Below are 25,036 nucleotides of genomic sequence, written 5' to 3' on the forward strand. Positions count from 1 at the left end.
TATGTATTATATGTCTCATCTGTATAAAATCTGCAAATATATATGCTATTGCTTCTTTATGTGTAAATTTTCTCTGGAAGGATGTGTAAGACACTGTTAACACTGGGTGTCTCTGGAGAGGGAAACTTGAATGGGGACTGATGGAGGCAGGCAGACTTACATTTAAGTGTATACCCCTTTGTACCATGGGAATGTACTAACATTCAAAAATTAGTTAAAAAAATTATCCATTAAAAAAGTATAGACTGTCCTTAGGGAAAAGGTGTGATCGAAATCTAGCAGAAACACCACATTTTGCCTGAAACCCACCATTCTCTCCTCAGCCCCTTTGCAAGGCCACCCCTAACCCAAGTCTCTGGTCCTGGCCTGGCCAAGGCTGGGCCCTAACAGTTCTCAAACTTCTGCTTTGCTTGCTCAAGAATCAAAACAAATCCTCTCGCTACATTTCTTTAGAAATACTGAGCAAGAAGAAATGGCTAGAGTTCAGGAAAACATTACCCTTGAAACTAAAGAGTCTACAAACTCTAGACAAACTCTAGTAAAGAACCGGAAGTGTTAATGAAGGCTGGAAAGCCCTCTACATATGACTTCATTTCCTGCCTCGGTAATAGGGTAGCTAACAGAAGAAACATAAGAACAGAAAAGACGAGAATGTCTTACGCAGATAAATGACCTTCAGTATTCTCTACACACACAGCACGTGTTCCTCACTGGGTACAAATCCATGCAAATCACAAGCTTGACCTCAAACAACAAGTCCACACCATGCAGCACATCATCCCCTGACGAAGCCTCTCCAAAACCCCAGGGCCAACTGGTGTTATTTTAATTTCTGGAGTTAGTAGCTGCATCATGCGAGGTGGGAAACGGCATCATCTGTAGGCTGAAAAAACTCAAACGCCAGGAAACATCTTTTCGAAGGTTAGGCTCCGGGAAGCTATGATTAGATGTATACTTTTCAGGGAAAAAAAAAAGAAAGAAAGAAAAGAAAACATCTCTAAATCTCAAAGGAATCATCTTGCTCAATCTCATTCCAATAACTTGACTGATGAGATCCAAAAAGGGCAAAATTATGAGGAATCGCACACTGGCAAGTTTTATGAGTTGTCTGTAGATGTAGAGTATGTTTTACGGACAACAACTGATGCCCCAAGCTCTGCCCAACATGCACCTGGAGTCAATGGCTGTGAGCATCAAAGTGGTAAAAGATGTGGTGCGACACTGACAGATCATTTCCCGCTACTCAGAAACACAAAGTCTGTGCCTACCAATGCTGGTCCTCATATGGGGAAGACCATTTTCACGGATTCTAAAAGCAATTTGGATATTCAGTCCCACCAGCACAAGCTACAAATATATACAGACAAAAAAAAAAAAAAATCCCACGCATACAGCTGAACTTGAAATGTTTTCTTTCCTCCTGTGAATCCTTATACAAAATAATGATTAAATCTGGCTGTAAGCTTTACACACAGGAGGCAAAAAAAAAAAAATTTTTTTTAATGAAGAATAGTGGATGGTGACAGGCCTTCTGCTAAACAATTTATTGTTTGAAATTCTACTTCCTCTAAAGCTCAAGGTTCAGTGCTGGGTAAAAAAGGCATGCAACCAAGTCACCAGCCTCCTCAAGCTGGACACAAGGCATGCCCTGGCTGCAGAAAACACGTCATTAGCAATTACACATTTTCATGCCAACAAACCAATGATTAACAAGGATGATTAGAATCTGGACGGAACCGAAGCACGAGCTCTGTGCCTTTTGGATGCTGACTCAAAAGCCACAAGCACACACATGGCAGGGTCATACCGCTGGACTTTAGTTGCTTGGATCTCTCTCGCTCCTGGACGGGAGACTTTGGCAAAAGTGGAGTCAGGCCTCGGGACTTGGTAGGTCTCATGTAGCCTTTCATCGGTTCTGCCACTCTGCTTTTATCTTCCTTCTTCCCTTCTCCGGGTGCCTTGGGTTCAGACTTTTCAGTCATTGTGTCAGGTGCCTCCAAGATCTTATCTTTGGGCTCTGGGAGTTCAAGATCCTCGGAAGCAGTCACTATTAACTGATCTACCACCTGCAACGGGGTAGTCGCAGCTTTGCCATCCAAGGAATCGGACTGGAATTCTGGTGTTGCCAAGGAAATCGATTCTGATTCAGTGATTGGAGAAGCCAGGCTAACCTCTTCCACTTTATTTTCTTCACTTTTCGGAGGCAAAAGAGCCCTATCTACCTCCTTATTCAAACCATCTGGGTCCTTGGAATCGCTACTGTCAGCATTTTGGTCCTCACACAAATTGGGCTTTTGTGCTTTGTCTCCTAATAAGTCAGGGATTTGAACTGGAGCAGCACCTCCCTCAGACTCTTTCTTTTTAGTAACTGGGTGTGTTGGAAAATTATTACTATCCGCACACGTTTCTAGGACTCTGACCTCACCTGTTAAGCTTTGGTCTTCTACTGGCACTCTGGAAAGAAAGTGTTCCTTTGCAAGCTCTGTGATTTTTTCTATTGAATGCTTAGATGCACCACTGGGCACTGAGTCAGATTCTCCTATCACATGTCCTCCCTCTATCCCTGCTTCAGTTTTCACGGGATCGGCAAGCTCACCTTTATTCTTAAGACAGCTACCCTCCTGACGGTTAACTGTTTCTGTGGCTGCTGTAGAAGTTAGGGTAACTCCTCCTGTGCTTGTAGAAGGCATAACAACGGAGGGGGCCTTGGGTCTTTCTTGATCTGGGACTCCATCTTTGCTGCGGTTATCCACCACTAATGATGTGGATATCTGGGCTGGAGTTGTCTCTTGCCCACTTTCTGCCAAGGAGTTTGGAAAAGAAACACCCTCCTTTACTACTTGAGAAGCAGGAGTGGGTGGTCCTTCACAGGCTACTGACTCCCGAGCCTCTGGAGAGGCTGACTTATTCATCAACCCTGGTGGTGTTCTGGGGCAGGTAAACGTAATATTTCTATTTTCATCCATGTAGCCCATTCCTTCAATTCTGTGGTCCCCTGTGGTTTCCATGGGAACATGTATTTTTGTTGCATCTATCTTATTCTCCAGAAGATGCTTCTCGGGAAAACTATTTTTAACCTTTTTACTTTTTCCATCATTGCTCCTTTTATTTGGTTTGTCAGCCACTGCAGTGTGTCCCTTGGCTGCATCTGTCTTATTCTCCTCAGACACTACTGAAGGAACAAATCCTGCCCCCTGGATTTGGTCTTGGCAGCTCACATCTGTCACCTTGGTAGCTGATTCAATAACAGCAGAGTCCTTGACTGTGTTTGTTTTGTTCCCACCAAGAGCTTTGTTCCCAAGCTCAAAAGAATTAACCTCAACATTTCTCCCCTTTCGGTCACCTACTTCCACTGTGGGAATAGCTAATGCATGTGAGAACAGAGGACCATGAGTTAAGGGGAAAGGGAGTCCTAAATCCTTGTTCTGATGAGGAGTGCTACCAGTATCTCCATCTTTCCCTACAAAAGATGGGCTGGGGATTTCTTCCTTGCTCTCCATTCGAGCAGGCTGTGTGGGATAATTATTTTTGAACTTTTTGGTTTTTCCCTCACTACTCCTTTTCTTAGGCTTTTCAGAAATCCAGGGAGCTGCCTCACCATCCATCCAAGGACACTTTCCTTCCTTGCTCTGGTTACTGACACCCATATCTACAGCTGTGGCTCCTTGTTCTGCTCTAGCTCCGGAAGTCTGAGTAACGCCTGCCCCATTTCCCAAATGAACTAATGTGTGCGAGGTGCCTGCCCCCCTAGGGTCGGCTGTCTCCATAGGCTTCCCCTTTACCACTGCCTCAGGGAGATCCGCTGCGGTCCCTGGTGGCTTTGAAGAACCCAGCTCCTCACACTTCAGCCCAGCAGTCATTCTTTCAGTTCTAGGGGTCGACTCGCTTGGTGCAAGAACAGCTGGGCCATCCTTCCAGCTGTCCAGAAGAAACGGTGGCTCAGACCTTGCTCTACCCTTCCCAGAACTGGCTCTTACCTTCCCAGAACCTGCCCTTCCCTTCCTGTTTCTGCCGTCCCCTGCCATTCTCTGAGATGGCTCATTCCCTAACCCAGGTACCTGAACTAACACCTCGTCCTGCGGCTGCCTGGAAGCCAAGATGCTCATCTCTTGTCTTTGCTTGGGAAAAGCTTCCTTTGTTAGTTCTTTAATCTCTTCAGCTCCTTCCAAAAACCCTTTCTGTCTGTCTTTCTGCAATTCAGTCACCTTACTTTTATCATTCCCTTCTTTTAGACTACTTCCTAATGAGGCACCAGCTGGCAAAGTGGGCACGAGAGTAGGCAGTACTTTTCCTGCTATGGGTTTGGAACCCCCATCCACAGACTCTTGGTCCAAGGCAGGAGAGCAACTCTCTTTGGGTCTGATCTCCAAAGGAATTTCTACTCGGTGTGCAGAACATTCTGTCAGGGGTCCTTTTAGATCGGGCGACCCTACTGTCTGGCTTTTATCCACAGGGGTCTTCGGGTGGGGTGCACGCTGTGGTTTGCATTCCTCTTGTTGCAGTGATTTCTGGTCCTGGCCCAGTGGTACTGACTTGTTATCTTTGACCTCTGTTTCTATTCTTGGCTTGGGCTGAGAACTTCCTGCAGTTTTGGGGGAAGACTTTGTGTCTTCCAAAGGACACAAAGGAACACTGAGACTTTCTGAGATGAAGGTCTCAGCTACCAGTTTGGCGGCTGTGGAATCCATTTCACAGTCCTTTTTTAAGGTTTCTCTGGATGCCAGTCCACCTTCCATGCCCATAGTGGTAGATAAGCCAGGGAAAACACCTGATTGCTGTGTGTCAGCTACAAAGGGATGACCTTTATGGTCGTCTACACTGTCATCATCCCAAGGTCCCCCAGCCCGGGGTTGAGAATATCTCTTTTGCTTTGGTTTCTTCTTTTTTTTCTTCATCATCATCGGTGGGCTTTCTATATCCCAGGCCTCCCTGCCAAGATCTCTCTTGGGTTCAAGGAAGTCAACATGAACAGTTTTCCTTTGGTTCCCAGGATCACCACAGGGAGATGAACCAGAGACCCAACCCAACTCAGACAGAGAGCAGGGTCCCAGCCCAGGATCAAGAGTCTTCCGTGGAGAAGAGACTCCCAGCAGCTCAGGAGGGACCCTGGCAGGCCTGGGCCGAGTGGACCTGCGGTCACTGGGTCTGCACACTTGTTTGCCTTGTATGGGAGGGGTACCTGCAATACATGAAGTTGGCCAAAATTCCAAACAGAAAACTCCTTGTTATTGTTTCTTTTTTTAAAAAAAGTCCATTTACTGACTCAGTTAAGTCTATTTTCACCAACCTACATACTATTTACAGTTTTTTTCCAAAACATTTCTCACCCTCAGCTGGGATCAGCAAATACTTAGCAAAGATCATCATCTCAGGCAAAGAAAAAAAAAAAAATTCAGAGATCTTCTAACCTTCTGTAACAAGTACTGCCTGTAAATCTCATCAGATCCTTATTTACGTTTGTCATTATTTTTAATAGGTACATAAATCCCAATTCTACAACACGATGATTCTACAAGATGATAAGCTCCTATCTCTTTGGTGACATTTGTTAATTAACTGAATGAAATACATATGATTTTGGACAGAATTTATAATTCTAAGAGTCTGTCACCAATATTATCCTAATTACTTGTCAAGCTAACCAGATCGACTCTGGGAAACAGACCAGAAGGCCAGACTTATGCTACTGGGGAGAATAAAAAGGAAGAAGATAAAAGATACTGAATTAGTAATTTGGCCAAAGAAAAATCCTCATCATTCCAGAACCAAAACCTTCTACTTTGAAAGACAAATGTGTTAGATTTCAATGTTCTGTTCCTAAATGTTCTTCCTGAAAGAGAAAGATAAACATAATGCCCAGTAGGGTTATAAATTAAAACAACTAGGATAAGCACCCTTGGAAAAGTTTCAGGAAATCAACTGGTCCAACCTCCTGTCTCTATGTCGATGCAGTATGGATTCAAGATCCTGGGAAGAGTGTCACTAAGAGCAGGTCTAAGACAACTCTTATCAAGTCAACCCAATGAAATGACTTCGGAGGACATTAAAATATACTTAAGTAGCACTTTTGCTCTTTTTTACCCTCCAAAGTCCTCCAAATGCTACCCTATATTTAACACCTCAGGTCAATTACTGCTTCTCTCAAAAACTGCAAGGCTTTAGTACCCACACAACACCTATAACATTTAATTTGGCAATTAACCAGCAGCTATTTGGTGCTATTTTATTCAATTATTATATAAAACTTTGGTTTCAGAGTTCATGCGCCTGGGAACTTTCCTCACCATCCAGGCTATGATATAACAACACAAGGGCAATGGCCCAGACTTAAATATCTGTGTGCCTTAGCATGGCATATTTCATACACAATAAGGACTTGATAAATCTTTATTGCTATGTTGAGTCACTAAAACAACATTTTAAAAAACCAAACTTTATTTAGCTCCTTCTTGGGGCTAGACAGTATGCAAGCACTAGAGATTCTCAGTGAAATAAGTCAGGGTCCCTGCCCTCAAGCTCCCCTTCTAATCACAGTCACAGAAAAGTAAGCAGAGAATCATTAAGTGGTTAATCATATACACATGCTTTGGCTTACGTCAAAAACCTGTAACCTTAAAGTTCGCTGAATGATCAAACTCCAAGTCAGAAAGTATCTTGGAGTAGTGCCTCTCAAAGTTTACTGTACATAAGAATTATCTGGAGAACCTGTTAAAATGCATATTATGATTCTGAAGGTTTGAAGTGGAAGCCAAGATGATGCATTTCTAATAGGCTCCCAAGCAATGCAGATGCTGTTGGGCCATGAAACACACTAACTAGCAAGGGCTTACTAGTAAAGATTTCCGTAACATTTGACCAGTGCATTCCTCTTATAGCTGAATAAACAGCGACACAGGAAAGTTAAATAACCTGCCTGAGATTACACAAGATAGCATAGTGGACAGCTGAACTGGGTTAAAATTTAGGTGTCTTGAGTCGATGTAGCAGTAATTTGAAAATATGTAAGCTGACTTTCTGCCTAAACAAGACCAAATCTGTCCAAGACAGAGAACAGACTTCCTAAACAATACTACTGATCACCAGAAATCAGGGACAACATCCACCATCACCCCCATTGCTCCCAGTTGAAGTGGTTTCAAAGAGTCCACTTTGTTACCCTAACTTACCTGAGCTCTCTGAAGAAAGTTCAGAAGGCTGACTACTGACAGGTTTCTTCTGGTCTTGTTTCTCTAACACAGAATCCTCATCTGTTGGCACGTTGTACTTCTGACCCACAGCTGTCACTGGTTCTGGATGTAACAGTAAAAACCACACAAGTTTTAGAGCAGCAAGATTTCAGCTGTTTTTCCACCTTTCAGAAACTCGATTCAGGAATGGTTTTTGAGGAATGAGCGATGGTCCTCAGAGAGCAGCAGAGAAATGGAGTGGTAGCTAGACAGTGAAGTTGGGAAAGTTTTTGTTTTGTTTCAGATGGGGAAAAATAACAGATATTTGTACATTGGTGGGAATGAGCCAGTGGAGAGGGACAAAGATTGGTGAGAGGCAAGAAAGGAAAGAATGGCTAGGGCAGCATGCCTAAGTAGGCGAGAGGAGATGGGAGCTAGTGCAACCTGGAGAGACTGGCCACACCTAGGAGCAGGGACAGTTCACCTACAGCAACAGGAGGGAGGCAGAGACTATGGAGACAGCACACAAGTAGGCAGATGAGGTAGCACAAGTTTGTGAAGGTTCTCTTTTGTGGCTTAAGTTATCAACAAGGAAAACAGACCAGCAGAGAAATAAGGAGGAAGGTGTTAGAAACTGGAGGAGGGAGAGAAGGTGAGAAAGAACTGTCTAGAAGAGCAGGAATGTGTGTAGACTTGTAAAATACAGTGTAAGTGTCTGTATTTTATCTGGCACAACGTGTGTCCCTCACCTTTCTGGAGACTACACGCTGGTAGACAGAAATAAGGAGTAAACTTAAACCCATACCTGGTGAAATGATAAAAGTAGATGCAGCTGACGGCCCCTCATCCCGGAGAGATTTTAACTGGGCCTCCTCACGTACTTCTTCCTGTGTCTGCGCAATTTCCATGTCCTTAGCTGGAACAGCTGCCACCTCCGTTTCTGAGGGTGGTGCAACATCCTTGGCTGGACTCACATTGTTGGCCAGGGTGACCTCTGTCCCAGGGGGCAGAGCCATATCCTTAGCCAGAGCGATCTCTGTTTCTGGAGGCTGAGGCACATTCTTGATCAGGGTTACTTCTGTTTCTGGGGGCATAGCCACATTCTTGCCCAGGGCCATCTCTGTTTCTACAGGTGAAGCCAGGTCCTTCCCCAGGGCCACATCTGTTTCTTGGGGTAGAAGCACATCCTTGCCCAGGGGTACCTCTGTTTCTGGGGATGGAGCCATGTCTTTCACTGGGGCCTTTTCTGTATCTGGATGTGGAGCCATATCCTTGACTGGGGCCACTTCCATTTCTGGGAGCAGTGCCTCATCCTTGGTCAAGAAAATCTTGGTTTCTGGGGGCAGTGCCATATCCCCAGTCAGGGCCACCTCTGTTTCTGAGGACAAGGCTGCCTCTTTGGCTGAGGATATTTCTGTGGGTGACACAACGTCCTTAGCCAGTGCCATTTCTATATCTGAGAGTGATTCCACACCCTTGGCTGGGGTCATCTGTCTGTCTGTGGGTGCTACCATGCCCTCATCTGGGGACAAATCCATTTTTATAGGTGGTGCCCTCTCCGTTTCTTTGAATGGTATCGCATCCTTAGCTGGGGCTACCTCTGTGTCTGTGGGCAATACCATATCCTTGGCTAAAGATACATCTGTGTCTGTGGACAAAACAGCATCCTTCACCGGGGCTTCTTCTGTTTCTTTGGGTAGTACCATGTCCTTGACTAGGACCATATCTGATTCCATAGATGATTCCATGTTCTTAGCCAGTGTCACATCTGATTTGATAGAAGGTTCCATGTCTTTAGCCAATGCCACCTCTGTTTCTGTGGCTGGTGCCATGTCCTTGGCTGGAGACATCTCTGTTTCTCTAGATGGTGCCATGTCATCAGCCTTCAGTCCCATCATGATTTCCAATGCTTCTGTTGGTGCCCTCTCTTCTGCTCCCTTCTTCACTTCTACTTCTTCAGCTGGCTCTAAGGGAAATAAGTTGGAAATTTAGAACCCATCGTCGTCTGCTCATAGGTCTACATTCAAAACTTACTTTCTGAGAGCATAAGAGTATCTAGATTTTGTGACCACAACACCCTAAACATAACTAAGAAGCTGTCTAATTAATGTATTTGTGCCCATTCTTTGATAGTCCCAATACTTCGAAGAATAGGATACTAAGAGAATAAATCGTGGAGGAGGAAAGGAAAAGAAGAGTTAAAACACAGGTTTAAAAATAACAACAACACGGGTACACAGTTATTTTAAGAATGGGAGGGACGCCTGCGTGGCTCAGTTGGTTGAGCGGCCAACTTCGGCTCAGGTCATGATCTCGCGGTCCGTGAGTTCGAGCCCCGCGTCAGGCTCTGTGCTGACAGCTCAGAGCCTGAAGCCTGTTTCAGATTCTGTTTCGCCCTCTCTCTGACCCTTCCCTGTTCATGCTCTGTCTCTCCCTGTCTCAAAAATAAAAATAAAAATGTTAAAAAAAAAAAAAAAAAAAAAGAATGGGAACTTGTGGGACATCCAGAAAAAAAACCTTAGAGTTCCAAGTCTGCACTGAACTGAAAAGGGATGTTCTCTGCCCACGAACCCCAAGTGCTGTATTTCAATTTTGCCTTCATTTCTCCAGCTGTGAAACCAGTAACTGAAGTAATAAAGGCATTTGTGATAGTTCTGAAACTTTATCTATACTGCTGTCCACTGCTAATCAAAAAGTCTGAAGATTTAAACGGACTATGATACCGTAACCGTTAAGTGAAGACGGGTTCTAATAATTTACCTGCCGTGGGCTGCAGAGGCTGTGTCACAGCCATCGGGGAAATGAAGGATTCCGGGTGTGGAGAGTTTGGGGCTTCCACAGGCCACCCCTGAGGCACAACATTTGCAGGAGCAAATGTGTCACAGGGAAACAGACCTAATATTGAAACACAAACACACAGATTGTTGAAACTGGGTCAACAATGGGGAAAAAAAAGGCATCTGATATTTAAAATCAGCTTTATACACTGCCATAATGACACGAACCTAAGCACCAGTGAAAAACAAAGGAAGTATAAAGAAAAACTGTTAATGTTCTTTATGTTTGGGCAAATTTTTTAAATGGCTGTCATGTCATTATAATCAGCATTGGTTGGCAGCCTCCTACAGTGCACTGCAAAGAGTCAAAATACCAAAGACTGAACGCAAGCACCAATATCGCAACTGAAGTATAATAAGGGATTGTGAGTCTTGATTTCCTCATCTGTAAAATGAGATCAATATTTCCCTCTGCAACGTAACAAGACAGTTTTGTGAAAATGTTTTGTAAATTATTAAGAACTAGGACAGATGTAAAAGGATTATTACTATGCTGTCCGTCATCAGATAATAGGGGATTTAATATCACGTGGTCCTTGCCATCAGGAGTATTATGATTTAGCTAGAAAGGCAAGACAGACATGTACCAAATAGTCTATAGTATGTACTAAGTGGGCTAAGAGTTTAAAAACAATTATGAGGACCAGAATAGCCACAGAAGGCTTCAGAGGAGAAGCAAGAGCAGAAAGAGAGGACAGAGCAGTCAATTTCAAAGATGGAGAACCCCGAGCAAAGTATGAAGATGCCAACAGGACAAGAATGTTTCTGCAACTATGAAGTTAGTTGGATTCAAGTGGATTTTGCGTACCAGAGAGGGAAAACAGAATTAAGACCAACAATGGAAGAAGGATCTGGAAAGCCAGAGAAATTTAGATTTGAAGAGAGAGAGAGAGAGAGAGAGAGAGAGAGAAAGGGTGTGTTAAGGTCTTAATGAAAATGACATGATGAATACAGAATAGGGCCTTGGTGGCAAATGCAGCAGGCATATTTGGAATGAATTTAAAAGGGAGCAGGAGTCCTACCGAGGTGGTCTAGGTGTCTAGTGACAGGGGCTTACATGGGGTGGCCCAGGCAGGGGGGTGTGTTGTGTGGCAGGGGAGTAGTGGGAACATAAAGAAACAGAAGAAAGATGCTGTTAAAAAAAAAAAAAAAAAAGAAGCTAAGGGAGCCTGGGTGGCTCAGTTGGTTGAAAGTCTGACTCTTGATTTTGGCTCAGGTCATCATTTCACAGTTTATGGGATCAAGCCCTGCATCGGGCTCTGTACCAACAGCACGAAGCCTGCCCGGGATTCTCTCTCTGCCCCTCCCCTGCTTGTGCGCTCTCTCTCCAAATGAATGGATAAACTTAAACAAAAAAAAATTTTTTTAGTTTAAAAAAAGGAAGAAAGAAAGAAAGAAAGAAAGAAAGAAAGAAAGAAACAGAGAGAGAGAGAAAGAAAGAAAGAAAGAAAGAAAGAAAGAAAGAAAGAAAGAAGCCAATGAGACTAAATGACTCACTAGCTGGCGAGCTGACAGAAGTCAAAGCCACAATCAAAGTATTAAGAGATGACATGGATAGCATCACTTAACATCCTTCCTCCTAGAGATATTCAGTCCAAACAAAAGCATAAATGCAACATATTATTAGCCAGGATCTTAACAAACAAAATTATAAGCATTGCTGAAGTGGGACTTATTGGTGAAGGAACTTCACTGAAGGGACTTACTGAAGGAAACCAGAATGTCACCCCAAAATATGCCTCTTTGACATAAAAATTATTTTGAGCTGAAGGTAATGTGGGAGTAGCAACCCGAGAAAAAACTTCCCCCTTTCTGCCTAAAGGCGGGATATAAATTCTCCTCTTCCTGGAGACAGACTCTTGTCAGCCCAGAGAGGGCGCCAGAGGGATCGGCAAGCAAACCTTACTCCATTAGTTCCTCCCATGCATTTTCTTCCCACAGTTAGCCACTCCTGGAACCCTAAAACTGCTTTCCTTTTCCTGTCATTTCTCTACCAATTTATGGTTCTTCATTGAAGATGCTATATAAACCAAAATTCTAAGCTACCATTTTGAATTACTTTTCTCCCATGCGATGGATGCTGCATGTTGACAAACTGTTTGTCTCCTGTTAATCTTGTCGTTAACAAGTCCCAGCAGAAAACCTAAGATGGGAAGAAGTAAAGTTTCACCTCCCCCACAGTACCCTGGCCACGTTCATGTTACAAGTGATACAACAAAACCAGGAATAAGGACACTACTAATTGAGATCTAAGATCTGTTTAATGTTTACCACGTATCGGATGCTGTAAGAAGTGCTTCTACAAAATTTTACTTATCACCCCATCTTTAAGGAAGGAACTAGTGCTGGCCCCACTTTATAGGTAAAGAAAGTTTACAGAGGACATAACTTGCCCAAGGCAATGAATTGGTAAAATGTGGAAAGAGAATCTGGCCCTATGATAGTGTATTCAAGATCCCATGAGAGGATATGATCAGACTCTGAGCAGCCCAACTGTGAACTCTCTCCTGTGACCAATCTAGAAAGAGACTTGTTACAGCCAGAGCCAATAAACATGACTGCCTAGTGGTTAACTTCAAAGGTGATGGGTTAAAGGCCACATTAATTGTTTGGAGTTAAGCAATAAATCCAGTTGAAGAAGTCATACCATAACTGTCTTGCAGGGGATCATTTTGTTCTGTAAATGCTGAAGCATTGGTTGTTCCACTGGGGAGAAAGAGAAAATCTTCCAGGCCATCATCATGACGCATCTTAAAGGGATCTGGAATAAATAAGGAATTTAAAATTCATTCCCAGTGAATACAACTAAAATGATTAGCATTCCTTATTAGCCTATGATGAATATTGATTGGTTACATGTGTGTTGTCAATATAAGTGAAATAAGTTGAGATAATATGTGACTGAAAATGGTAGAGAATCACGAATTCCTTTGTTACAAGTTGAGAGTATGCAATCTCATATTCTCTACGATTTGATTATCTGAATCAGTCAACAAATAACAAACTAAAAACACAACTAATGGTCAATTCTATAACATGCTAAGAGGTGAAAGTACAGATTTGATTAAACTTTCAATATATATTTAGACATTCACTTCAGGTTATTAAGGGAAAAAAAAAAAAAAAGATAGTCAGGCAAGTAAAAAAGACATTTTCACCTCATGTGGGCATCATGAAGAAAACTACTTTTCAAAACCTGTCTGAATGAGACAAGGTAAACAGCTGGCGTCTGAAGAAGAGAAATAAGCTCCAGAATCAGGAGTTGCCATAAATAAAGTCACTCAAAACATCAGGGAAACTCTGTGCCTTCTTAGATGAAAAAAAAGAGCAAAGCCAGTCAGATCGAGCAAGAATTTGGTTCTAAGAAGGCCTTCTCAAAATTTAGCACACATCTGAATCACCCTGCAGGCTTAAAGAAACACTGATTGCTGGGCCCTAAGAATCTGCATTTCTCACTAGTTCCTTGGTAGACTCGTAAGGTGCTTCATTTGTCAGAGGCAGCTGCATAAAAACCTAGGCCTTGGGAGAATGTTCATTCCTGTGGCTCTGAGGCAGCTGGACCACCCTCTTCTAGTAAGGGATGTCAGAAGCAGGGGAGACCATGGCACTGGGAAGTATGAACAAGCAGAAAGCAAACTGAAAAGCTGCTGGAGACAGAGGAGACCCTAGTGCTGCTTCTCCAGAAGAGTGGGGGAGCTGGGAGAGGAGAGAGATTCTAACCATTCACTCTCCCCAGGATCACTTCGTTTGAAATGCTGCCGCTTGCTCTGCTCCTCAGGCTTCCACTGAAGGAAAACAGGAAGCTTAAACCATCAATGAGAGTAACTGCTGTATGGTTTGCACATTAGGATGGGAAACTGCTAACTTGCATGTAAAAATGAGTGGTTTCTACAAAGTTCTGTCATTTTCTTATTACTTTTTTAGTGGGTGCCTCTAATATGGCAGACTCTGTGAGCTCTAAAAACCCAGAGATGTGTAAGATCAGGGTTGAGAACATTTAGCAGAGGGATGTTTTAGTTCAAGTCAAGGATGATCTTCCCTTGATAAATATTTAAGCTGAGAACTAAAGAACTAATTAAGTGGTTAGAGAAAGGAAGACCTTTTCTCTATCTGCATTCCTTCCCTTAGTGATCTCATCTAATCTCACAGTTTAAAATTCTGTGTATAAATTAATGACACTCAAATTTGTACCTCGAGCCATCTAGATATCACCCCTTATTTCTTGACTTTCATATCAAATTGTCAACTCTTAATGTATAAAATAAAGCTAAAATGTAGTATGTTTCCCAAACTACCCCTCATGAAATCTTCCCATCTCTAGTGGCATTCTATCTTTTTGGTCAAAAACACTGGAGTCATCCTTGACTTCTCTCTTTCATACAAATTTGATTCATAAGAAAATTCAACTGACCTGACCTTCAAAATGTCTCCCAGAACCGGTTTTTTTTTTTCCCTACCTTCAATGATTAGGGTGTCTCACAGGTTGTAGTCAAAGTATTGGCCAAGACTGTGATCATCAGAAGACTTGACTGGGGCTGGAGAACCTGCCTATACAATGATTTACTTACATGGATATTGACTAGAAGCCTCTGTTCCTCCCCTATGTGGGCCTCTCCACAGCATCTGGCTATCCCCAGGATGAGTAAACCCAGAATGACCAAGATGGAAGCCACAGTGTCCTTTATAACCTAATCTTAGAAATGATATACCATTATTTCTGTCATCTATTCTACTGGTCACACAGACCAACCCTGGTACAATGGGAAGTTACTACTTAAAGTTGTGAATACCAGGAGGTGGGGTTCATTGGAACCATCTTGGGGGTGGACTACCACACTTGACTTTCAAGACATTATATTTTTCTGGCTTTTCCCCAACATCAAAACCGGCAATTCCTTTGAAGTTACCCTTGCTGGTTACTCTCCTTCCTGACTTGAATTAGTAATTAAAAACTACTCACAAGAAAATTCCTAAGTTGGCTTCGCTATTGAATTCTACCAAACATTTAATGAAAAATTAAAACCAATTCTTCATAAACTCTTCCAAAACTAAAACTCAAGAGGGGAGAACACTTCCTAACTCATTCTATGGTTGGTATTACCATAGAATGGTATAACTCTGATATTACTCTGATACCAAAACTAGACAAAGACATCAGAAGGAAACTACAGATCAATATCTCTTCTAAATACGGATGCCAAAATGTTCAATACGTTTATGAATGTGCCAGCAAATAACATGAGTTATACACCATGACCAAATGAGATTAATCCCAGGAATGCAAGATTAGTTTAACACCCCAAAATCAATTAATGTAATACATACATATCAGTAGAATAAAAAATGAAATCACAGGGAGCACCTGGATGGCTCAGTCAGGTTAAACGTCTGACTCTTGGTTTCAGCTCAGGTCATGATCTCAGTTTGTGGGATTGAGACCCACGTTGGGCAATGCGCTGACAATGCAGAGCCTGCCTGAGATTCTCTCTCTCCCTCTCTCTCTGCCCCTCCCCTGCTTACTCCCACTCTCTCTCTCAAAAAAAATAAATAGATAAATAAATAAACTTAAAATAATAATAAAGCCACACGATCATTTCAATAGGTGTAGAAAAATCACTTGACAAAACCCAACACCCTTTCATGATAAATCAAACACTTGACAAATTAGGAATAGAAGGCATTTTCCTTAATCTAATAAATGGCATCTATAAAACACCCACCACTGACACCATACTTAAAAAATGGCAAAAGACTAGATGCTTTCCCTCTAAGACTAGTAACAAAATAAGGATGTCTGCTCTCACTACTTCTAGTTATCATTGTATTAAAGACTCTGGCCAGGAAAATTAAGCCAAAAAAAGAAATAAAAGCCATCCAGATTGGAAACGAGGAACTAAAACTGTATTTGTAAATGACATGATCTTACATATGGAAAATCCTAAGGAATCCACTAAAAAACTATTAGAACTAATGAGTTCAGCAAGGCTGGAAGATACAAGATCAATATACAAAAATCACTCGTGTATCTACATCCTTCCAATGAACAATCTGAAAATGAAATTAAGAAAATAATTCCATTCACAGCATTAAAAAGAATAAAATACTAGGAATAAATTTTACAAAAGGGAGTATAAAATTTACGCTCTAAAAACTACAAAATATTGGTGAAGGAGTAAGATATAAATAAACGGAAAAACATTCTATGTTTATGGATTTGAAGATAATATTGTTAAGATGGCAAAACTCCTCAATTTGATCTATAGATTTAATGCAATTCCTAACAGAATCCCAGCTGATTTCTTTATAGAAATTGACAAGCTGATTCTAAAATTCATATGAAATGCAAAGGACCCAGAACAACCAAAATAATCGTCAGAAAAAACAAAGTAGGAAAATCTACACTTCCCAACTGCAAAACTTACCACAAAGCAACAGTAATCATGACTATAGTATAGTGCTGGCTTAAGGACACACGTATAGATCAATAGAACAGAACTAAGAGTTGATAAACAAAACTATGTATCTATGGTTAACAGATTTCAACAAGGATACCAAGACCATTCAATGGGGAAAGAACAGTCTTTCCAAAGACTGGAGACGGGACAACTGGATATCCACATGAAAAATAATGAATTTGGACCTCTACCTCTCACCATATAGAAAAACCAATTTACAGTGGACCGAAGACCTTAATGCAAGAGCTAAAAATTATAAAAATTTTAGAGAAAAACATAAGGGTAAATGTTCATGACCTCAGTTTGGCAATGGGCTCTTAGGTATGACATCAAAGTAGGAGCAACAAAAGAAAAACAAGATAAACTGGACTTCAAAATAAAAAACTTTTATGCATCAAAGGACACTATCAAGAAAATTAGAAGACAACCCACAAAATGGGAGAAAGCATTTGCAAATCATAAATCTGATAAGGGTCTAGTTTATAAAGAACTCATACAGGACACAACAAAAAGACAAACCAATTAAAAATGGGACAGAGGATTTCTCTAAGGAAGATATATAAATAGCCAACAAACACACGAAAAGTGAAAAAGATAATCAACACCATTAGCCAATACAAAAATGCAAACAAAAATCATAACAAGATACCATTTCATACCAACTAGGTTAGCTCTAATTTTTGAAAAAGAAAAACAAGCATTTTTAAGGATGTGGAGGAATTACAAACCTAATCCACTACTGGTGGGAATAAAAAATGGTACAGGTGCTTTGGAAAACAGTTGGGCAATTCCTCAAATAAAACACTGAGTTATCATATGATCAGCAATTCCAGTCTAGGTATTTCTCTCAAGAGAAATTTAAGTATATGTCTACTACACAAAACCCTTTTTAAAACAGCATTACTGACAACAGTAAAGAAAAAAAAAGGAAACTGCCTATATGTTTATCAACTGATGAACAGATAAACAAAATGTAGTATATCCATACAATTGCAGTATTATGAGGTCCTCTGAAAGAATGGAGTACTGATCCATGCCACAAACCACGAGTCCTTGAACACTTGCTAAGTGAGAAAGCTAGTCACAAAAGACCATATATTATTCCATTTCCATAAAATGTCCAGAATAGATAAATTTAGAGAGACAGAAAGAGACTAGTGGTTGCTTAGGGCCAGGGTGGATAAGGAGATAGGGAGTGATATTTAAAGAACACAGGGTTTATTTTTGAGGTAATACTAAAAATCCACTGAACTATACATTTTAAATGGGTGAATTGTATGGTATGTGAATTATATCTCAATAAAAAAAGCTGTTTTGAAAAATTATATATCTAGCCTAGCCAATAATTGGAAAATGGATAGAACATCAAGTACTAGATTATTTGGAACCAGTTATAAGCTCCTTATTAATTGGATGGCAAAAAAGAAGCCATATATAAGTGCAAACAAGACAACAGCTCTCAACCTGGCGTGGCGGCAATGATGCTATCACTTTGAGGTCCTTCTGCAATCCATTCCTGCCACCATTTCCAGCTCTAGCCAACTACACATATGCTTTCTGTCTCTATAGATTAGTTTGATTTTATAGAAATGAAGTATGAGGGGCGTCTGGGTGGCTCAGTTTGTTAAGCGTCCGACGCCTAATTTCGGCTCAGGTCATAACCTCATGGTTTGTGAGTTCTAGCTCCGCATTGGGCTCTGCACTGACAGTGTGGAGCCTGCTTGAGATTCTCTCTCTCTCCCTCTCTCTCTCTCTCTCTCTGTCCCTCCCCTGTTCACGTGCTCTCTCCTCTCCTCTCTCAAAATAAATAAATAAATTTTTTTTAAAAAGGTGAAGAAAAAAAAAAATGGGGTATGAGTCCTAGTTTTCCCTTCTGTCAAATGAGGATCATATGTACTTGGCAGAGTTAGGAAAGAAACACAGAAAATATGTATAGAAAGGCTCTAGCACTGTGCCAGGCACAACACAGATATTCAACAAATGGTGCTATTATTACTGTAGTAATTCCTTTTGGAAGAATTAGGTTCTAAGGTACTACTGACCATTAGTCTTCAATGAGTATGAATTTCAGTTAAGTTACTCAGAACAGGCTTTAAATCTAGAGGGGTGTGTGCCTCAGATGAAGGGATCAAGAGGAGAAAGGGTCAACTAAATTTTCAGGGTAAATGAGTACACTTTGGTTGTACCTGACAAGCTATACTTAGGCTAAAGGGTTCTATGTGAGCAGTGGCTGTAAATTATTCATGTTTATGTCACCGCTCACACTGAGCAGCCACAGGCAAGCCTGCACTTACCAGTCTGGGTAGGATTCACCAACTGTTCAGGTTCGAAGCAGAAGTTTGTATTTTCTGGCCAGTTCTGGATGTTCTGATATCCTTGGAAGGTCATTTTCTCATCAAGGAATGGAGTTGGAGATCCTTCAAACAGAAACACAAAACAAAAGTTATAAAATACTACTGTCTTCCCTTCCACTAGAATTGAGTTTCTACAAGCATTAGAGCTAGTACCATAGGACAAAATCATACCTAGCTAGTGCATTTGAAGACCATTTTTTTTCCCTTTATTAAGACAGAAAAACAATCAAGATGCTGGAAGCACAGGTTGTTATATAAGGTTAAAAACATCATAGGATGACTTCTGGTTATGATACATGAAAAGGTTAGTGATTTTCATCCACAAAGGAACAAGTATAAAATTGGGACAAAACTGGGAGGCTTGGGTGGCTCAATCGGTTAAGCATCCAACTCTTGATTTCGGCTCAGGTCATGATCCCACAGTTTGTGGGTGTGACCCCTGCATCAGGCTTTGTGCTGACAATGGAGAGCCTGCTTGGGATTCTCCCTCTCCCTTTTTCTCTCTGCCCCTCCTCCACTCATGCGCACGCGCACGCGCGCGCGCGCTCTCTCTCAAAATAAATAAACTTTAAAAACCAACTGGGACAAGACTGTCAACAGCAGTCATTTCAAGTCACCAAAATTAAAAAAAAAAAAAAAAAAAGTCGGGGCGCCTGGGTGGCTCTGTCGGTTGAGCGTCCGACTTCGCTCAGGTCACGATCTCACGGTCCGTGAGTTCCAGCCCCGCATCGGGCTCTGTGCTGACAGCTCGGAGCCTGGAGCCTGCTTCGGATTCTGTGTCTCCCTCTCTCTCTGGCCCTCCCCCCGTTCATGCTCTGTCTCTCTCTGTCTCAAGGATAAATAAATGTTAAAAAAAAAAAGAAATCATGGAATTAAAAAAAAAAAAAAGTCAGATCTAAATAAATGCGGAGACATACTACGTTCATCAATGCAAAACTCAGTATTGTTAAGATGGTAATTCTCAAACTGACCACTATATTCAAGGCAATTAAAAGTGTCAGCAAAATTTTTTGAAGATGTCAGAATGGAAATACATAAAAACACAAAACAGCCAAAACAATTTTGAAGAAAAGCACATTGGAGGACTTACATTACTTGATTTCAAAAGTTACTTTTACAAATGTACAATAACCAAGTCAGTGTTGTACGGACCACACATTAGATAAATGGAGCAGAACAGAGTTCAGAAAGAAACCTAAGTTGTGGATGACTGGTTTTTAACAGAGGTGCCAAGGGAATTCAATGCGGAAAGGATAATTTTTTTCAACCAGTGATATAGAAACAGTTGGTCACTTACCTCACACCACATGCAAAATCTAACTCCAAATAGATTAAAGACCTAAATATAAACATGTAAAACTAAAAACCTGTAGAAGAAAACTAGGAGAAAAATCTCTGTGACCCTGGATTAGACAAAGACTTCTTAGACATGTCATCAAAGGTAGGATCCAAAAAAGAAAAAAATACTGATGAACTGGACATCATGGTAATGTAAAACTTTTGCTTTTCAAAGATACGATTAAGAATATGAAAAGAGAAGACCCCAACTGAGAGAAAATATTTGCAAATGGATGAATCTGATAAAGGACCTGTATTCAGAAGAGATCAAAATCTGTTACAACATAATCTACATTAGCTAAGTTTTAATGAGAGAAACAGTTCACTTATCACATTAAAAACTTAATATATTTATAAGTAACTTAAATATTGGTACATACTGTGGATTCAAAACTGTGTTTAAGCATTTAATAGGGAGGAAAAGCGACTTCACTCTTTGCTTAGTTTTGTTTATACTTGCTGTGAACAATGTGTAAACTTTTCTTTAATTTCCCTTATACTTTGTTTGCTCTGATCATATTTATTAAGATGTTATTCTTTGTCTGTTAAGTCTAATGATAAAAAATTAAGACTTGGAAAAAATCTCTTCCAACACAGTTATAACACAAGCAACTCAATTTTAAATGGGGAAAAGATTTCAACAGACATTTTCATCAAGGAAAATACACAAATGGGTAATTTGCACACGAGAAAAAGCTCATCATCATTAGTCAATAAGGAAATGCAAACTGCCATCACTATGAGATGCCACTACACTACAGAACTGCTAAACCAAAAGACTGATGATACCAGGAGTTTGTGAGGATATAGAGAAAAAGGAAGCGTCTTTCATTCCTGGAGGGAATGTTAAATTCTTTAAGTAAATACTAAATAAATACTTTAGAAAATAGTCTGGGGCACCTGGGTGGTTCAGTCATTTAGGCGTCCGACTTCGGCTCAGGTCATGACATGATCTAGCTGTTTGTGAGTTCGAGTCCTGCCTCGGGCTCTGTGCTGACAGCTCAGAGCCTGGAGCTTGTTTCAGATTCTGTGTCTCCTCTCTCTCTGCCCCTTCCCTGCTCACATTCTGTCTCTCAGAAATGAATAAACATTAAAAAAAAAAAAAAACTTTTTTAAAGAAAATAGTCTGATGGCTTCCTTTTCTTATTAACAGCTTAACTGAGATAATAAATTTACCCTAAATTGTTTTTTTAAGCTTTATTTATTTATTTTGAGAGAAAGAGAGCATAAGTAGGGGAGGAACAGAGAGAAGGACAGAGAGAGAATTCCAAGCAGGCTCCACACTATCCACGCAGAGGCAGACGCATGGCTTGAACTCACAAACCGTGAGATCATGACCTGAGCAGAAATCGAGTCGGATGCTTAACTAAGCCACCCAGGAGCCCCTAAATTTACCCTTTTAAAGTGTAGAATCCAGTGGGTTTTACTATATTCACTGAGTTATATAACTACCACCACTATCTAACTTAACATTTTTATTAACTCCAAAATCCTATACCCATTCCCCTTTCCCACTTTCCCCCAGCCCCTAGCAATCATGAATCTACTTTGTTTCTGTGAATTTTCCTATTCTAGATATATCACATAAATGTAATCATACAATATGCAGCCTTTTGTGACTGGCTTATTTCACTAAGCACACTGTTTCCAAGGTTCATCCTCGTTGTGGCGTGTGTCAGAACTTCACAGCTTTGTACGGCCAAATAATACTCCATTGTATGAATATACCATAGTTTATCAATTCATCTGTTGACATTTGATTGTTTCCATTTTTTGGCTATTGTAAACAACGTTGCTATATACATTTAGGTACAGGTTTTTGCATATGTTTCCAATTCTACAGAATTTCTGGGTCATACAGCAACTCTTATGCTTAACATTTTGCAAATCTCTCTCAAAAATAAACATAAGAAAAAGAAATGTCTATTCAAACCATTTACCCATTTTTTAATTGAGCTATTTGGGTTTTTTTTTTTTAATTTTTTTTCAACGTTTTTTATTTATTTTGGGGGCAGAGAGAGACAGAGCATGAATGGGGGAGGGACAGAGAGAGAGGGAGACACAGAATCGGAAACAGTCTCCAGGCTCCGAGCCATCAGCCCAGAGCCTGACGCGGGGCTCGAACTCACGGACCGCGAGATCGTGACCTGGCTGAAGTCGGACGCTTAACCGACTGCGCCACCCAGGCGCCCCGAGCTATTTGGGTTTTTAAAATTATTACTGAGATGCAAGATTCACTTTCTTTTTTAAATTCAAGCATAGTTAACATACGTTTTATTAGCTTCAGGTGTACAATACAATGATTCAACAATTCTATACATTACTCAGTGCTCACCACAGTAAATGTACTTTTAAAAAATTTTTTTTTTAATTTACATCCAAATTAGTTAGCATATATTGCAACAATGATTTCAGGAGTAGACTCAGTGCCCTTTACCCACTTAGCCCATCCCCCCCCTCCCACAAACCCTCCAGTAACCCTCTGTTTGTTCTCCATATTTATGAGTCTCTTCTGTTTTGTCCCCCTCCCTGTTTTTATATTATTTTTGTTTCCCTTCCCTTATGTTCATCTGTTTTATCTCTTAAAGTCCTCATATGAGTGAAGTCATATGATTTTTGTCTTTCTCTGACTAATTTCACTCAGCATAATACCCTCCAGTTCCATCCACATAGTTGCAAATGGCAAGATTTCATTCTTTTTGATTGCCAAGTAATACTCCATTGTATGTATATATACCACATCTTCTTTATCCATTCATCCATCGATGGACATTTGGGCTCTTTCCATACTTCGGCAATTGTTGATTGTGCTGCTATATAAACATGGGGGTGCAGGTGTCCCTTCGAAACAGCACACCTGTATCCCTTGGATGAATGCCTAGTAGTGCAATTGCTGGGTCATAGGGTAGTTCTACTTTTAGTTTTGTGAGGAACACAGTAAATGTACTTTTAATTGCCTTCACCTATTTCACCCATCTCCTCACCCACCTTTCCTCTGGCAACCACCAGTCTGTTCTCTGTATTTAAGAGTGTGCTTTTTGCTTTTTTACTTTGTTCTTTTGTTTCCTAAATTCCACATATGAGTGAAATCATATTGTATTTGTCTTTCTCTGATTTATTGCATTTAGCATTCCACCCTTGAGATCCATCCAAGATTTATTTTCTTGAGGATATCCTTAGCACAAAAAAAAATTTAATTTAGATAAAATCCAATTTTTCTTTTTGAAGATTTCATTTTTAAGTAATCTCTACACCCAACATAGGACTTGAATTTACAACACCAAGATCAAGAGTCACGTGCCACTCCGACTGAACCAGCCAAGTGCCTGGACAAAGACCAATTTATCTGGTTTTCTTTTGTCACTTGTGCTTTGGAGCCCTAAGAAACCACTGACTAATCCAAGGTCATAAAGATCTATGCCTAGGTTTTCTTGTAGGAGATTTATAGTTTTACCTCTTATATTTAGGTCTATGATCCACTTTGAGTTTGTTTGTTTTGTTTTGTTTTTTATGTGGTAATAGAGGTAGGGGTGCCAACTTCATTCTTTTGCACATAGATATTCAGTTGTCCTGGCCCCGTTTGCTGAAAAGACTATAGCAGTCCCCCCCTACTGGTGGAGGATATGTTCCAAGACACCCCAATGGACTCCCAAAACTGCAAACAGTACTGACCCCTACATATACTACTATTTTTCCTATTCATACATACCCTATGACAAAGTGTAATGTATAAATCAGGCACACCAAGAGGTTAACAATAACTAATAATGAAATAGAATAATTATAGCAATATACTATAAACAAAAGTTATAGGAATGTGGTCTATCAAAATATTTTGGTGTACTATGTTCACCCTTCCTGTGATGATATAAGATGACAAAATGCCTGTGATGAAATGAAATAAGGTGAACGACATAGACACTGTGACACAATGTTAGGCTACTGCTGACCTGATCTGTCAGAAGGAGAACCATCTGCTTCCATAAAGCCGCTAGCCATGGATAACTGAAACCATGGAAAGCAAAACCACGGATGAGGGGGTACTGCTGTGTTCTTCTCCCTTGATTTATTTAGCACCCTTGTTGGAAAATGTAAGAGTTTATTTCTAGACTTTGACAGTTTCTTAAAATGTTTCTTAAAATGTTAAACACACACTTACCCCATGACCCAATAATTTCAACCCTGGGTTGAAAGAGAAATGAAACCATGTATCTATATAAAAACCAGTATATTAATGTTGACAGCTGCATTGTTCATAATAGCTAAAAATCAGAAACCCAATGTTCATCAACTAGTGAATGGATAAACAAAATACGGTGCATACATACAGTGGAATAATATGCAGCTGGCTATATAAATGGGAATGAACTACTGATAAACACTACAATACAGATGAGCCTTAAAAGCATTGTGATCTGTGAGAAAAAGCAAGACACAAAAGACTATATGTTTTATGATTCTGTTCACATGAGTTTTCTAGAAAAGGCACAACTATAAAGACAGGAAATAGAATAGTGGTTGCCTAGACTGTAGGTAGGAATGGGAATTGAGCATAAATGGGCCCAAGGGAATTCTGAGGGTGATAAAAATATTCTAAAAATGGATTAGGGTGACTTTAGTATATACTTCCTTGTTAGGGGTATGAACTTTTGTTGAGAGGGGCATAAAAGTCAATGAGAAAGAAGTTTTGGAAGGCTGAGTAGCCACAGTACCAAAGTTTAAAGTTTCCCTACTGTCTTCCTTCTGGAAAACAGACTAAGACCTAAGGAAGACATGGCTGCAAGGAGAAGGCTCCGCTACACGGTACTTATAAACATTTCTATGGCTGCTAACACACCAACTGCTAACCTCAAGGCGAACAGGGGGTGGAAGTGGCACGATGCCTC

General features: G+C 40.6%; 1 protein-coding gene across 8 annotated transcripts in view; it reads right to left on the bottom strand.

The window, feature by feature from the left end:
• Window positions 1-25,036, bottom strand: part of MAP4 (microtubule associated protein 4) — a 211,019-nt gene that overhangs the window by 47,884 nt on the left and 138,099 nt on the right. For 7 of the 8 annotated variants that reach the window (XM_047846610.1, XM_047846601.1, XM_047846634.1 and 4 more), the window contains 5 exons: window positions 18,753-18,875; window positions 12,651-12,764; window positions 9,927-10,061; window positions 7,972-9,132; window positions 7,167-7,289 (listed from right to left, as the gene is read on the bottom strand). In XM_047846610.1, coding sequence (XP_047702566.1) covers window positions 7,167-7,289; window positions 7,972-9,132; window positions 9,927-10,061; window positions 12,651-12,764; window positions 18,753-18,875 — 1,656 coding nt within the window. The remainder of the gene's footprint in view (window positions 1-7,166; window positions 7,290-7,971; window positions 9,133-9,926; window positions 10,062-12,650; window positions 12,765-18,752; window positions 18,876-25,036) is intronic. The other variant, XM_047846627.1, reaches the window with a different exon arrangement.

Source organism: Prionailurus viverrinus, chromosome A2, assembly GCF_022837055.1.
Source record: "Prionailurus viverrinus isolate Anna chromosome A2, UM_Priviv_1.0, whole genome shotgun sequence".
Lineage (NCBI taxonomy): Eukaryota > Metazoa > Chordata > Mammalia > Carnivora > Felidae > Prionailurus > Prionailurus viverrinus.